General features: G+C 36.9%; 2 protein-coding genes across 2 annotated transcripts in view; both read right to left on the reverse strand.

Moving 5' to 3' along the window:
• Positions 1-17,621, reverse strand: part of LOC309703056 (uncharacterized protein) — a 56,611-nt gene that overhangs the window by 28,270 nt on the left and 10,720 nt on the right. The window contains exons 14-19 of the mRNA XM_082527760.1: positions 11,001-11,103; positions 10,791-10,909; positions 10,562-10,632; positions 10,254-10,379; positions 9,416-9,511; positions 9,125-9,256 (exon numbers count right to left, since the gene is read on the reverse strand). Of these exons, the coding sequence (XP_082383886.1) occupies positions 9,125-9,256; positions 9,416-9,511; positions 10,254-10,379; positions 10,562-10,632; positions 10,791-10,909; positions 11,001-11,103 (647 nt within the window). The remainder of the gene's footprint in view (positions 1-9,124; positions 9,257-9,415; positions 9,512-10,253; positions 10,380-10,561; positions 10,633-10,790; positions 10,910-11,000; positions 11,104-17,621) is intronic.
• On the reverse strand, positions 12,749-13,670 carry LOC309703256 (uncharacterized protein). The gene is made up of 2 exons (XM_082527994.1): positions 13,415-13,670; positions 12,749-13,028 (listed from the first exon to the last, which is right to left on the reverse strand). The coding sequence occupies exons 1-2, from the start codon at positions 13,557-13,559 to the stop codon at positions 12,898-12,900; spliced, it is 276 nt and encodes a 91-aa protein (XP_082384120.1). The 5' UTR covers positions 13,560-13,670; the 3' UTR covers positions 12,749-12,897.

Below are 17,621 nucleotides of genomic sequence, written 5' to 3' on the forward strand. Positions count from 1 at the left end.
CCCTCTAGTTTATAAGCAGAGAAGCTTAAAAAAAAGGTTTACAAAAAGGTTGGTTTTCTGTACATGTTCTGAAGTTATTTTAACACCAAATGTTTGGTCTTGATCTACTTGCAGCGTTTAAACTTCTGCAATACTGTATCTATGCATCAGTTTTCTTATCATCTTATACAATTTGGCCAGAGTGGAAAATTGCCAGTGTATCAAAAGGCCAGGGCGAATCCATACATGTGAAACCAAAGTTAAGGTGTGAAACCATCAAACATTCATTAACAGGGACATAGCTTAAATCCAGAATTTGGTGCAATGTTCACAAAGAAGCTAAAAAAGCTTCCTGTTGCAGGTCAGTGGTGTAAAATCCACTGTTAAAACACATGGCTAACACTTATGTGAGATTTATGATGTTGCAGTTGTGTTCCTTATATCCTTGTTATGTTTTTAGACTGTAGTGCCACTGAACAGCTTCAGGTGTGTCACACGATCAAAGATGCTGCATAAAAGGTTTGTTTGTTGTTACCACATTTTTAGAAATTTTAAGCCTGAATAGTTTGTTTGGAAATAATGCTTACATAGGCTAAAAGAAAGGGTAAGAAAATACACCAGGGTAAGCTGAGCTTTAGCCAAAAATGCAGTGTAAAACACTCCAGGAAGTTACTGATACAGTCAAGAAGTCTTTCCCAGAAGCACAAAGACACAGTATGTTATTTAATGACTCACTTGGCAGAGCCAGGACAGCTGATATGAAGAACTAAGCAAACAAGGTTTAGCTTAGCTTCACCTTTCTGTTTGAGTTTTGGCAGAAAGGTAGAAACTTATACTCCAGACCTGCATATGAAATTGGCGCAATAGAGTGTTTTTTATTTTTTTAGGTAATTTTAAATGATCTGAATTTGCTTCCATGTTGCAAATGTAATACTCACACGTACGTTTCATCATATTACAGATCAGCAAAGATTTACCAAACTTTGACCCACATTCGAGAGAGGTGAATGTTGCTTTAGAGATTGCCAAAACAAGAAAGCTTATCACAGATTATGTTTTGAGACATCTCTCTGCTGATAAAGAAGTTGAAGTTCAACTCATGTTTAATTGGGAAGTTTTATAGTCATGCGAAGTACTGCATGACAAAAACAGAGTCAGTCTTGGATATAGCAGCGTCATCATTTCTCCCCGCATTTCCTGTCATGTTGTCACTGCTTTACAGGCCTGAAGCTCGACAGTATACAATGTATCCTTATCTGTAAGGTAAGGATACATTGTGTACTGTTTGTTTGTATATGTGTCTTTCTTGCTGCTTTTACCCAAATTTCCCCTTGTGGGACAATGAAAGGATTATTCTATTCTATTCTATTCTATTCTATTCTATTCTATTCTATTCTATTCTATCCTTATGTGAGTAAAAGAAAACATAATTAAAATATAATGTGTTAAATTTTCTTAGATGAGAGGGTCCAGCTGTAGATCAGATGAATAGGAAAGGATTTGTGAATGTGTGTGCTTCAGTTTGGTTTAGCTATAGGCCTGAACGTGTCATAAAATTAGGAGTAGACTTATAGGAGACCCTCCCCCCCCCTTGAGTTGGGAAAGTAAGAGAAAGAGAAGTTATAGCTGAGTGGAAATTCCCCAGGGGATACCTGGGGTGGGGCTCTCAGTGTTTGTAACCTGATGATTGTGGTCTGGAGGGGAGATGGACTTTTATGACCGGCAGGGAATCACATACGCAGGGGTACCTACACATGCACACATGCGCACACACATGCACACACACATGCACACACATACATACACAGGTACGCGCACACACAGGCACTCACGTTCTTGCGCATACATACACAAACACAGAGTTTACAACACACCATGTGGGTTTTAAGATGGGGTTGTTTCTATAAAACTGGTTGAAACAGACAAAGAAGTAAAGATCTGCAGACGGACACCGCCCTTGCATGTCTTCCCTTCTGGAAGGTGCATGCGTAACTGAAGATGAATAAAGGTTTTGTGAAATGACTACTGAGTCCGGTGTAGTCTCTGGAGGCCTGAGGAATAAAAAAGAACCGGGGTGAAACTGCTTTATGTAACACTTACCTGTTCCAGTACAGCACAAAGATTAGTAAAGTTCTGTATTAGAAATGTGCCTTAAACAAAATAAAGGAACATATATAAAAGCAAAATACATAATTAAACAGCATTTTACTATTGTACTTTATATAAGTATAGCTCATCTTGAAATGTTTTACAGTCGGAATAACATGCTGGTTATTTCCTAAAACAAACCAGATGTCCACCTGCCTGAAGGGAAGAAGAAACAAAGTCACCGCGTGGTAATTACTAGAAAGAGTAAAGTTTAATGAACGGTGTAGAAACTAGTTTAAACAACAGCTTTCAGAGAAAGCAACTCCTCCCGAACTGGAAGGGGTATAATTAAACATTAATGTTTTATTATGTCTCAGTTTTGATGTTGGGTACTAACGGTGAAGGTTGAGGTCATATGATTAGTCAACCTGGGTACTTTGTAGGTAGTTTGAAGACGATCCATAAAAACATGAAGTTAATACAAAGTTTTCACATTTGCTGTGATTTTGACCCGATTTTCACCAGAATTAATTCAGCTCGAGCTGTTATTGGTCTTTTCTATCATCTCACATAATTTGAAAATGATACCTTGAAAACTTTGGAGGCTAAAGTGATCACAGGTGGGACAGTAACGAATGGAGGGACAGGCGTCAGCTCCTCCAACCTGAGGGAGATCAGTAGTCTTGCAGTTGTTGAGAACTTCATGGTTTGAGTGGTCTGAGCGTGGAGCACCATTCCATGACTTCAATCATTGGCAGCAGAAGTCGTACAGTTTGTTGTTGTCTGCTGTGCAGATTTCTCAACTCAGCAGATTTTTCACCTAAATGTGGTGTTATTTGCAAAGTTTTGCAAATAATTCTCGTATAATATTCTATAAATTGTGCACATTTTGTTCCCACTTTTTTAGAAACTTGATTGTATAATCAGTCTGATTTGCTTAAAAATAAAATTACAATCTTCTCTTCAAAGTAGGCCATCTCTTCAACTGACAGTACTGCCAGCCTGAGGACCACTGCACCACACTTTCCCATCATTTCACTTAAAGCGGGGCAGTTAAATTTCTACTGGTCTTGCAGGGAGCAAGTGGTTTAAAAACAGCAAACAACTCTTAAAAATATGAGGGTAGTGAAAATAAACCAAAACAATAAAGTAGCAGGCCTGGCAACAAAGAGCTTCATCTTACAAAGTCCCATCAAGCCAGGTGAGTACTTTTTTTAAGTTCAGCGTTATCATGCTCTGTAATTTAATGCTAGAAATTTAAGTATTAGCCACATTTTGGAAAGTGAGAGAAAAAGGAAGGAACAAATGAAGAAAGAAAGAAACTTGATCAAGCAGACTGTGGCACCACCAGGTGCATGACCATGACCACATGACATCTCTGCTACTAGAGTGTCTCCTCACCGGCTGCACAAAACAAAAACAAAGGACACCGAGTTTGATATTGGCATCACAGTCTACATGTGACCAATATAAGGAAATACCAAAACACTGAATATATGTGAGCATTTTTCTGATATACCTAACACCAGCATAACAAGTGCACATAACTGCTTTAGTTGGCTTAACTGGTACACCAAGGGCGTAGATTTGGCATGGACGAAGGGACATGTCCCCACCAATATCCAGCAATTATTGAATTTTCCCCACCAATAATTTGATCTCTTCGAGTAAAGAAAAACAAACCTGATAGAAAGAAATACTTAGAAAGAAATAACGATCTGTCAACGTCTCATTCACCCAGCGGTGCAGAAAGAGTTAAATTATATCCTCTACTGGAGTCCTACCTCATGTGACAAATATGGCCAATGTGATTGGCTGTGCCTTTCAGGGAGCTCTGTTTAGTTTTAGCAGCGCCAAGCCTGCGCTTCCAGGAAGAGAGGAGGACTGCAGCAAAAAGGAAGAACCTGGATATAAGAAAGTATTTTTCAAAGAAACCTGTAAATCACTTAAAGTCAAGTTCACTCATAAAATGTGTCCGTCATAATAACGTTACAGGCTGTGCTAGGCTTTGGCCCACATCAGTCTAAAATTGTAACCATGAATAATGTGTTTTGGAAACTAACTGCACAGCAGGCAGCACTATTAGTTATCTCAGTCTCTCAGAGCAGCATTTCTAATTTTGATTGAAACTGTCAGAGAAAACGGCAGCCTCGAGCAAGCCAGGATATTAGTTTATAGCGGCTGTTAACATTATATGTCTAACATTAAAATTTCATCCTAATGGTACTTACATATTCATAGGGTTAATTTTGAGACAATATATCATGAGGTAGCCATGATTTTGCAAATATTCCAACTTGTAGTGCAGTTTGCAGAAATTGTTTTAAAAATGCACTCACCCTAAAAACATGCCTAAAATGTTGCATAATTTTGCTGAGAAATCTTTTACTTTGTGGTAATCTTAGATGGGTAGTTTTATGGACAAAACCCACCAGGTCATTCAGTGTTCCCTTACTGCTAATGTATATAAGAGATGTTGGTGTAATATAACTGAAGTAATGTTGTTAAGTCCTTAAAGTCATATTCTTTTATTGTCATGACTGTATTTGAAGCTATTTTTATTTTTGTATGATACCTGATTTATATGAAATATGGCTGAAGTATAAAATACTTAGTCAGTCATTTGTTTAATAGTAATTTAACATTATATAATTCAAATGTAAAACTATGAATTGTCATTTTAAATGGTTTAAAAGCATGTAGAATAGCATATGTAGGCAAGTATATTTCACCTTTTATCAAGAAGCAAAGACAAAAAGGGGAAAAATAGAAAAAGGGCAGAGTTCGGTGGTTGAATCATCCGTCCCCACCAATGCCAAAACCAAATCTACGCCCTTGTGGTACACTAAGTGAAATTAGAACCGAGGGTATAACTTTATCTACTCATTTAACGCACCAAGATTAAGCAACCCATTGAACTTTCAGTTTCTCCAGGGTACTTACAACAAGTCATATGGGCGACCGTGGCTCAGGGGGTTGGGAAGCGCATCTGTAACCGGAAGGTCGCCAGTTCAGTCCCCGTCGTTGTGTCCTTGGGCAAGACACTTTACCCTACCACCTACTGGTGTTGGCTAGAGGGGCCGATGGCGTGATATGGCAGCCTCGCTTTTGTCAGTCTGCCCCAGGGCTATCAGTCTGAAGGCAACCGTAGCTTGCCTTCACCAGTGTATGAATGCGAGAGTGAATGAATAGTGGCATTGTAAAGTGCTTTGGGTGCCTTGAAAAGTGCTATATAAAAATCCAATCCATTATTATATGGCGCATTACGACAGGTTTGCATTACCTTTTAATATATTCAGAGTCTGTGTACAATTAATATGTAGAACAGCTCTGGATAAAAGCTTTAAGTTGCCTACCACAGGATATGAATATTTACTTTAAATGAGACGCATATTACAGGGATCAGCTGATAAACACTCACTGGTCAGATGAATACTAGATACTAGTATGTTATTGTCAACAGAAACTGAATGAAGCCCAAAATGAAACTAAGCTAACCCAAGAATAAGTAGCTAAAACTTCAGGCTGCTCAAGAAAATGTTATTTTTAGTTGTAGTTAAAAAAGTTTAATGGTCAAAAATTTCTGCATATTAGAGAAAAAACCTTTTAGTAAAAGTAAACCGAAAAGTGAAATTATTTTTATTAACTCAGCAGGTTCACAATCAGTGAAAATGTGGTGTTTCAAGTCAATTTGAAACTGAAACTCTGAACACAACCTGCTCCTGACCAGGTTATGTGATATCTATGAAATCAACTAGATTCTATAGAACAAAGCTCAAACATGAATGATGACTAAGAACAAAAAAGAACAATAAAAACCAGCAAAGGTCATACAATAATAATAATAAAAAATAATAAAAGAAAAAAATGGTTGCAATCTTCCAGAATGGTCCAGATGGAATCAGCTACAGACTATCGAGGAACTGTACAGATCAACTCTGTAAGGTTACATCTTTAACATCTTTAACATCAGTCTCGGTCTGGAGAGGGTCCCCATTCTGTGGAAGACCTCCTGCATGTTGCCGGTACCAAAGACAACATACCCCAAGGAGTCAAACCACTTCAGTTCATATATAATGATAATAATAATTTTAATTTTCCATTAACCAAATATTAAATAGTCCATCATTTGTTCAGTGTGAAATTAGCTTTTTGCAAACAATAACTTTAATTTCACAACCACTAGTTTCAGTGTAAAATTTCTACCTTGGTTCCCTTCAGTAACAATCAAGTAGAAATATGCCACTGGAAATATTATTTTTGCCTCAAAGCTACTGTCTCAGTTTATAGTTTATAGTAGATATACCAAAATCCAAAGAATATGCACAGCCACATGAAATAACTGATATTAAAAACAATACTGGGAAATATTACACAGCAAAAATTACCACAAGTGGAGACTTGTCAAATAAATAATCATTAAATGCTATGCTTACACTTTCTCTCAACTTAATCTGACAACAGCTGCTTTTTTTTTTTCTTCATCAATGCAGAATGACAGGCCCAGCGAAACATTTTGTACTTTGCAACACTTTTTATTTGGTTGTTGCTTCTTACAACTCTCAGTCTTAGCTTTTCAGCTGTTAGCCACTCACAAAACCCCACCTCAGGTCCCGGCACATCCTTTATATAGGAGACCTAATCAGCTCAGGTGTGTCTCTCCCTGCAGCAGAGGAGCAACAAAAACAACACTGTGCCACAGTGACAAACCATGAACACCACCCAACTGTCTCATTGTCTGCACTTGATTTAGCAGCTTCCATTTCTAGATCCACTTGTGGAACTTTGGTGTATTTTGGATGGCTTGTGCCATGTTGTTTTTCTTCTTCTCTGGGCTTGGCTGCACTTTTTGTTTGAGATTTATTTTCAGTGTGTCCTTCGTTATATTTGACATGTCTAGCAGAGCTGTCCTGTGAGGGTTTCCCTACACTTTCTATTCCCGTGTTCTTCATCTTTGTCCCAAAACATTCACCGTGAGAATTCTGCCTATTTTCTTCACGAGTTATTTGTTTGTTAGTATTTGTTATAACTGTTCCTGACTTCTGTGAACCACGTCCTCCTTCTGTGACTCCCTGAATTTTTGGTCTGGCTTTTAGTTGAAAACTCTCTGCTTTAGTTTTTTCATTAGTAGCATCATCGTGTTTTTCTTTGGGTGCTTCTATTATTTCTGCTCCTGCTGGTCTCAGATGGGGTTTCTGTCTGATCTGAATTTGTTTAGTATTTCCTTCATATTCTTTCTTTTCCTCCACATCAACATCTTTCTGTGTTGTAGCAGCACCACTTACCTCCTCTACTGTGTTTTGTTCAAACTTACTGTGGTCACCTTTTTCGTCTCCTTTTCTTTCTCTCCTGTCCTCCTTCACATCTCTGATTTCTCTCTCTACACAAACATCATTATCACTTGAATGTGTAACACTGATCTCCTGCATGTTCAGTGTATCACTGTGTCTGTTTCCATGTTTATGACTCTGATCATCTTGTAGTATGCTTTCTTTTCCTTCATCAACTTTTTCTTTATCCTGAAATGTGTCACAGCACATCTCTGCTGTTGGTTTATCAGCACTAATCTTTCCTTTTGTGTCATGTTGAAAATCTGTTTTTGTTTTCTCCTCAGCATGAGAAGGACTACAGATTTGTTTATTCTCCTGATGTTCACATATGTTCTCTCCAACAGTGTCAGCTGGATGCTCTGCATGGCTTTTTTTCTCTGACTGTTTATCTTTAGCCTTTTCATCGTTATCTGCTTTATCATCCATTAATTTACTCATCTCATACTGTCTGCTTAGATCATCACAGACTGCTGATCGATCACTGCTATCAAGTTTAAAATCAGTATTACTATCTAGTCTGTTCTTTTCAGCATCATCCACTTCTGTATGTTTTTGATCCAGGTCATCACTTCCAGTGGTTCCTTTGTCCTCATTTGGTTCTTTGTCCAGAGGATCTACGTTACAGGGGGTGTCAGGTGATCCCCCTGCTTCTCTTAAGCGAGCAGTCTTTGGATTATCCGCTGTGTCTGTCTTCTCCCCTTTTCTCTTTCTATTGCTCTTATTTTTCCCATCTCGACTCTGATCATATTCATTACTGATGGTGGGTAGTCCACTGGTGGACACATCTGTGGACTCTGGAATAGCAGTGTCTGCAGCATGAAGCACAAAGTACAAACAAAATCATTCAGGCACCAAACAGCTGAGGAAACGACAACAAAAATATTTTCTCTTACCTTTCTTTTTGCTATAAAACAGAAGATATGTAGTCTGGGACCTAATTGACAAACATGTAACAAATATGTTACTTTCGCAGTTTCGCAGTGATGTGTTTGGCTAATATTTTATAACATATTTATTTTTTGCAGCAGTGTTTTCCGACGTATTAATATGTGTCTGTGTATGTTTACATTTCACTAACAGAGTAAATATTAAAAGATACACATAAATGTTTTAATTGTTTTCATTGATTTTATTATTTTGCTTTTGCACAGTTTTGGGGACAGAGTTGAATCAATCACAGAAAAATCTGCAGTTGTGATTATAACACAGTGTGATATGATACTTCAACATGTAGCACACTGTAATTGAGAAAAGTGTATTTAACGCATGTTTAGTGCATACTCGTGTGAAAAGTTAAGAAATAACTGGAAAATAATGTGCAGTGGAAATAACAAGTACGAAAACTTACTTCTCCGTGTTATCCAGCTGGAATGGCTGAAAATCAAGCTGATGATGTAAAAAATAATAAATTATGACATGAATGATCAGCTGGGCCACTGTCACGCATGAGTAATGTAGGAACGTCTTTTGGTATCAAAAATGTATAAGTGATCCATCTTACCTCTGTGACTCTGGTATCATCAAACTGATACCATCTGTCTCTGTGGTCCTCCTGGATCTTGATTGTGGCGGAGTAATGTCCACCTCTCAGATCCCCAAAATGATCCAGAAACGCATATAGTTCATATTTCTGACTCTGATTACCAAAGGAAAAATGGCAAACATCAGAATGACTGAAGAAAATAAAATGGATTATGATTAAATACTAAAATATTCTGCACATTTACCTCTGGTATCTGCAGGGTGTAGGGAACCTCCACAGAACAGGTGATTTTGAAGTATGACATGTAATTATAGTTGAACTCAAACCTCTTCAGCAGCAGACACAAAACATCTGGATGATGCTTTATTACATCTCTCTGAATGAAAAACATTTAATTTAGGACAGTTTTACTGATACAGCACCAAATCATAACAACAGTCACCTCAAGGAGCTTGTCTGCTTCCATTACAAGTCAATATGGTTTCATAATTTTATTTAAAGAATAATAAAAGAATCATAAACTTTTTTAACTCACCATAGTACCATCAACTTTGTCATCACACTGCTCACAGTACATCTGATTTTCTCCACAGAAATCTGAAGGTTTAAAAAACTCTTCAATGCCCTTCACCTGAAAAATGTTATTCAAAAGCAGTTCAAATAATCATGTGCTGACCAGTGAAGTGAAGCTAAGAATCTTTCCTCAAGGAAGAAGATTTTCAACATGGCCTACTAACTTTATTAATTCAGACTCAAAGGTTAAGATGTATTGTTTAAGAGAAAAGTGAAAAGAAAAGCCATAAAGTAAAATTACCACTGGAGGGTTTGTTTTTTTTTTACTTTCAGCTCTGTACACCACCACAGTGGAGTGTAAATCAGTCAATATGTGACTAAAGTGCAGACTTTTAGATTTAATTCTTTTCTTTTTTTTTAATTTGTATGACCTGTATCAGAATTACAGCTTTTACAGGTTTTTTTCAGAGATCATTGCTGTACATTTTCTTGCTAAATAATCAGATACTTTAGACAAACCAGAAAACTCAAAAGAGTGGACATACATGATTATATACCTATATTCTTCATTGTGATTCCTTTCCACTCATTAACATCAAACAACAGTGGGAAACTAAGTTGGAAGTACAGCTTCAGACTTCTGGTAGGACAAAGCGCTGCACAGAATCTACTTAAGCAAAGCTAAATGCATAAACTTTATGTTGTGGATTTAACAAAACAGTCATCATTTACTGGGGGAAATATAAAAATATTATATATTTTACTGGCAAAAGCATGTAAGTTCAAAATGTTTCTTCACAGCCGTCCTATCCTGGCAGACAGAAACATGCTGAGAAGTTTGCAACTTGTCAGATCCTTACCACACTGTAGTCTTTACTGCAACAATCCACCAGTGAAAGAGGAAGATACCAAAATGGTGCATCTCTGTCAGTCTGTATATGACCTTTAGAGCAGGTGGTCTTGTTTACTAACTGACCGTGGAAGATCTGAAAATACAGATACACAAAAACCTGTTCATTTTCTTTCAGTTATAATTAGAAAACATTTGTTCACAACAAAAGTTATTCAAAGCATTTTATACTCTAAGGCAAAGACTCCACAATTTAAAAAGGATATATTGATCCAGTGTATAGATATAGATATCCTTTAGCATCGATGAAGACCTTACCTTTGATGCATCAGGACTGGTCATTCTTAAAATCCTCTCAAAGTACTCTGCAGCATCACGCTGTTCATACACTGTGACAAATGCATTTTTGTAAAAGTCATTTTGTAATTTTGCCCTACAATTTTACATTTTTATAATGATTAAATAATTAGATCAATGATAGTAATATTTTTAAAGTTATACAGTGCTCAGGAGTTTACAGTGTTAAAAAGGTTTTGTTGCTCTGTACCGTTGTTGATGCCCATCTTGTTTGTTATTTTAAATGTGTATGTTGTATAGTTCTGTAAGTCATCAAATAAGGCTTTCAAATCATGATCAAGGAATTCAGAGTGGGGATTTTCTCCAGACCTGCACAGGAAGTAAACATGAGTGATTAAAAATGCACCGTAAACTTCATATATGATAAATACAGAATCACACTTAAAGCTGGACAACAAACCTTGTCACAGCCTCTCTGAAGTCTTTGGTCATGAACAGAACCTGCAGCACACTGTTCAAGTAACATGTGGATCCTTGGTTTATCAGCCCATGGTACCTGTTAGCTGAGGGGAAGAGAGAATTCATACAAAGAAGATATATATTTAAAACATGAGCCTGGATCATAAAATACCCAAAGAGAAATAAACCAAAACAGTCAAACCGATTTATATTTTATTTATTTATTGATACTTTATTCTATAATGATTATATTTTAATTTCTACATATAGGAGTTTAACTGGGTATTTTTTATTTCGTTTTTCTTTTGTCGACATTACGCTAAAATATCTAATTTGCCACTTCTAGTGGAATCTAGTTGTTTGATGTGATCGGCTGATTGGGAAAGCACGTGCCGATTAATATTGTGTTCCAAACTTTACAGTGCGAGAGAAAAAAGAGAGCCAATAAAGAACTACCTGTAAACCTCCGAAATAAATTACGTTGACCCATAGAGCAGGGCCATGTAAGGCTGGAGCATTGCCAGGAGTAGTGGCCTCAGTAACTGGTCAAGTAGAACAAGCAAAACTCTCTTTAGAGTCCGTGTCTGTCCAAACTAAGTAATCAACCTAGTGCAATAAATTGGTTAGAAAAAAGAATCTAAACATAACTTCAGAAATCCTGAGAGAGATCTATAATTCAGCAATGTTCTATCTATTAAACATTTATGATGATAAGGATGTTGATGAAGGCTAAATGGAAAAAATCCAGCTCCAAGTGCACGAGTAGGCTACTAAAAAAGACAAAAAGGAAATCGAAATTCCTGGACGCTGGATAAATATACAACTTATACAATACGCTTGAGGAGGAAAACAAAAAACAATCAAAAAATGCTCTAAATATTTACTAAAATCTTATTTGTTGTAAACAATACCTGTGTCCTTTCTGCTCATTTTCACTTCACTTTACTTGCTGTTCTGCTGAAGAAACTGCTCCTTAAAAGGAATAAACGGCAATTAACGGGAAATAAACAACAGCACATACAATCCTTCCTTCGGTTTATTTCAAGGCATTTCTCTGGATCCTTCGGAAACTACTTTATTCTCGAGGCAAACAAACATACTGCGACCTGCAGATCCAGTGAATTTAAAAGCACCGGAATACTTTCTCTTTCTCTTCTCGTCGAGTTGCTGCAATGTTGCCTTCATGCTGTGTTGGAAATCTCGAAATTATCAAAAGACAGCTAGATGACTGACAATGATTTACAGTTGTTTCCTTTTCAGAACCAGATTATTAAAAATGTGAATGAAGAACACCTAATATGTTCTGACTCACAAACACAACACACAGAAGCTATTAACATGGACTTCAGTTTCAATTGGGTAGTATATGAAATTTACGCAAGACAATGAACGCAGCATATGAAGTAATTGACAGGGTGAAAAGGAGATCTGGATTTCATTTTTACAAAGCTTATAATATTGTATTTAATGTACCTTCACAAGAAAAGATGTATTGTGAAATGTATTCATTGACGTCATCTGCGTCACTTTGAAATTCAACAACTGTTTTAATCTATGAAATAATTTTTAATCACAGATTTTCAGAGACAAATCACTCACTATGCTTCTTGCTCATGATTCAGAGAACCTCCTGCTGGATACACACTAGAGAAAACGTGAGAAAACGTGCCCTGCATTTATTAACGTATTATTACGGCTTCTGTTTTCTAAGGACCTCCAAATATGCACGCTTAATCAAAGATGACACAGTTGAAATATTACAGTTTTATTTTATTCATCAGTGAAAAATGAGTGTATCAGAAGTGCTTTAAAACAAGGCTAAAATATATGTAAACAGTTGCGAGAGCTTTCACGTAGCGTCAACGGCATTGGCAGCTGTAGGTGGAGCCTTGTCTCGCTCAGGCTCTCAGTCCTCCGGGAAGTCTCAGCACTACTTGGATAACAGACATATGCTGGATTCCATATTCAGACAGCGCCTTCTTATCTTCATCCAGATTCTTGTCTGTGAATATCAGCCGCAGATTCCCATCTAACACACAGAGAGTGAGTGAGAGAGAGAGAGAATAAGAGAGTGTCTACTTTTTCTGCGTTAACGGTTCACTTTACTAAACTAAATAATTAAATGAATCTATAGCAAAATTCAAAATAAATAAACAAAGCTTCATAATGTAGCTTCCTTTTCTTTGGATCATCCGTTAGCCCCAGTGCTTACTTTAAATATATTATACTCTTCCGCGAGCAAGAAATCTAAGTCTTGATCCGCCACAACAAATTAAATATATTTTCAAAGGACATTTTGGAACAACCTGAACAACATGAAACCAAGAAAATTACCCTGAGCTCGTTCATCGTGTGGACAATAATGTAGGCTAATACAACGTAAATTATGAGTGTTTCACTTCTCTTTGTATTTACCTGCAGTTTCTGGAAACTTCTGTCTTATTTTTTCCCTCAGCTGCTCCACTGTCATGCTCTTGAACTGCTCCTCGGTGTTGCTCAGGTCGACGGTCACCTTCCCACCCCTTACCCCAGAAACGACGACCTGGTACAGCTTCCCCATTCTGTGCGCTCCCTCCGCTTCTGCTGCGGACGCTAATAAGGTACTTCTGAGTCTGACGTCACAGGGCTGAGTATACTTTCACTTTCATCTAAATGATTGTTTTTACCACTCGTGCCTCTTCTTTTTCTTTTTCAGTTTTACACAGCTCTATAAAAATGGGTTTGATATATCAGATTTCCTCTACAAAATGCAAATTCAGGGTTGTTTTTTTTTGTAAAAACAAACCAATGAAAAACAAATACATGTTAACAATCTTCAAACGGTGTTTATGAGAAGCAGTTTACCATTGTCTACATTATAGTGCCTGTGCTGTGCATCACTCACCATTTACACACTCAATTGTTCAGTGTGTAAATGCATTCCCTTATTGGACACTCAATCATAGCTGAAAATCACCTGATATACCAGTTCATGATGAGTGGGCGTGTTTGTTTACCAGCTGTTCCCTTCTCCTATGCATTTTATTAAAAGTCAGTGCTGCAAAAAACTCGCTATAAACGCCACTGTACAATAACGTATTTGTTTATTTTTATCACTATTATTTATTAGCATTAAATAATTCTTTAAAACATTAAAAAAAAGCTTTAATTAACTGCTGTCCTCATCATCAGCGCAAAAGAGTAAATAAAGTGAAATAAAGATACAAGAACACAGACCTGTTACAGAGCGCTGTTTCACGTGACTTCTGGTAACTGCAGGAGGAAGTCAAAGTTTAAAATTATGGTGCTGTCAACACTCGGTTTTCCCTTCACTTACTGCAGACACAGATTGTTTATCCACGGAGAGGACGGAAAGTTTCTGAGCTAAAATGACCGAAGAGAAAAGATACGACCCCAGAGACACGACCCAGAAATTCGTCAACAGGCCCGATGATCTGGATCCACTACATATATAAGAAAACTATTTAGTAGCCTAATCATCACTGAAGCCCCTTAATTCTGCTCTTTTTAATAACTGTGCATAATTTGATTTGGAATTATTATAACAAATGCACTGGTTATCCAAATTAAACCAAATGAAGTAGTATTTCATACACAAATTTTACTTTTTTGCTAAATTTCCGGGGTCGAAGTCTTTGCGCAAAGTAGGTTCTCTTTAATACCGGGCAGGCTTTTCCACACTGTTGAGTTCACTGTCTGCGCTTATTGTTGTTCCTCTCAGCTCCAGTGGAAGGAGACCAGGATCAGCAGAGATGTCCTGCGGCCATGCCGTCACTCCGGACAGTCGCTTAATGAGTGGTGTCGCAGCCTACTTTCCAGGCTCTGAATAAAGTCATTGTTTTCATATAGTTTTACTTTTAGATTTCTACAAAACAAAAAATTTAATAATTAATAATTAGTTTAAATTAATTCTATAAATGTATATATATATATATATATATATATATATATATATATTTTTTTTTTTTTTTTTATTAGTTTTTTCTGTTTTCACAAATAGTACATACGGTAATAACATAACATAAGAAAGTGTACAATTCAGAACCAAAAGTAAATAAAAACAAACAAACAAACAAACAAACAAAAACAAAACAAATAAACAAAACAAAAACAAACAGACTGATAACTAAGCACAGGTCACCAGCTCAGTTCCATCTAAAAATAAAGAGAGAATACAATACAGTACAATACCTGTGGTCCCAGTAGTACATTGCAGTTTGAACACTCAAGAGAATCCCTGTAACATAATATTAGAAACATCAGGTTCCACATAATTCAAGTATGGTTCCCACACCTTAAAGAATTGGTCTGTTTTTGAGTGCAGTATACATGTAAGATATTTCAATGGCACTAGATCCAACACTACTCTTTGCCAACCCTTAATAGTTGGTGCTTTTTCATAAATCCACTGGAGTAGTATATTCTTCCTTGCCGCATAGGTGAGAACACAGTACAATCTCCTATTATTCTTGGATATTAATCGCCGGCTGGGGAGGCCCAGTATGAGAGACAGAGGGTCCATCTCCAATTCACAACCGAAAATCTTCTCCGTTTCAGATAACACATTAGACCAACATTCTTGCAATTTCAAACATGACCAGAAGCTGTGAGTTAGGGTACCAATTTCTGTCTTACATTTGAGGCACATGGGTGAAAGGGTAGGATTATATTGATGTCTGCAAAATATGGATATATGCATTCTGTGTATGATTTGTATTGCTTTGGTACGATTACAAACTGAGATTGATTTGGCATAACTCCAGACATCTTTCCACTCTTCATCATCAATTGCTATACCTAACTCCTTTCCCCATGTGCCTTTAAGCCTCTGTGACATCACTAAAAGTACAGAATATAAAGCCTTATAAAATATCTTCACAGGTACCTCTTTGTCTGTTAAAATTAATAATTTTTCAACAGGAGAGACTTCGTGACTCTCACTAAGGCTAGTACTATGTAAAATATAATGCCTTATCTGTAAGAAACGGAAAAAGTCATGTTTGGGGAGAGAATATTTCTCAACCATTTGGTCAAATGGCACAACTACATTGTCGGAGAATAAGTCCCTCAGTCTCTGAATTCCTTTGTTCTTCCATTCCTTAAAACCTATATCAAAGATCCCCGGTTGGAAGTCAAGATTATTCACAATAGGGGTAAACACATTGTATATTTAACAGATGATCGTAAGGCTTTTAAAACAAGGGTATATTTGTAGGCTCAAATATTAGCTGGCATACCTTTTTTTTTTTAAATTGAGGAGTGAATTATTAAGTAAAGAAAAAGCTCTTACTGTATACCATGTAATCAACAATAAAAAGAGGGAGATGTACACACACACACACACACACACACACACACACACACACACACACATATATATATATATATAAACTTGAATTCTCCTCTTCACAGTTGAAACTGAGACTTGCTTACTGCAACCACTGTGCTTGAAGCTGTTGTCCTGTGAGCCGCCTATCACGCGAGCTGTTAACTCGCAGAAGCTTCCTCTGATTCAATTGTGACTTAGGGTCTACCAGACCTCTTCCTGTCAGAGTTTGCCCCAGTTTCTGAGTGCCTTTTGATGGTGAAGGAAACTGGACTCACTAACACCAGACTTTCTTTGCAATTTCTCTGTAGGAAAGACCTACATTTTTAAGTGTTATGATGGCCTGACTCTCTTCCATTGTTAATTGCCTTTTTCTCTACACTTTGTATCAACACTCTACTTTCTGTAGTACAATATTCTTCAACTGATGCGTGTGGTACCACAGTGTGTTCTAACACTGCTTTTAAGCAGACAGAGGGTGTTACATGTAATCGAGAAAAGTTGGAACACCTAGAAATTAGTAGAAGCAGCTTTCAGGGTTTGATCAACCTCTATTGCTGCAGAACAACTTTAAATTGCTAACTTATTTTCTGTTCTCTCAAAAGGGTTTTTTTTTTGTATACTAATAACTCTGAATTACAAAATATACATTGGTTTTCAGTTTTCCATAACCGTATCTCTCTCCCTCTCTTTTTTTACATCTGGCAGTTCACCACTTACCTTTGTGCCATTTCAAGCTATTCACTGAACTTGAACAACTTGAACTGCAATAAATGACTGGAAAAACTGGGGTGTTTTAAAATCCTTTGAGCAGTAGTGTGTAATATATCTTATTTGAAAGTATAACTAACCACATCTGGTTCTCTATTCATATTTACAATAATAATCGTCAGCTTATTTCATGATAACTTTACATTTATGCAACCTTAGCTTTTATGACAACTCTGTACTATCAGCTAAGCTAACATTAGCTACTAACCTACTGTTAGCTTGTCTGTTAGTGGTATAAGTTGATAATATGTGGCACAAGTTAATAACTACAATAGACATGGTCCTAAATATAACTTAAGGAATAAAAAAAATATCTTTACTTACCTTGCAGTCCTACAGCAGTAGCTATAATGTGGGTTTGATTCCATATGTATTGTTTTAATCCATTGGGTTATCCAAGCATCGACCTACTAGGCAAGCCAAACGGGAGGCAAATGGTGGCTAAAGTTAGCAGTTGTCATCCCACTTCCTTCTTTGTCTTTATCCACAGATAAAATGGAAAGTGCAGACTCCCAGTAGGTAGCA

This window comes from Aulonocara stuartgranti, assembly GCF_965226115.1.
Source record: "Aulonocara stuartgranti genome assembly, chromosome: 3".
Lineage (NCBI taxonomy): Eukaryota > Metazoa > Chordata > Actinopteri > Cichliformes > Cichlidae > Aulonocara > Aulonocara stuartgranti.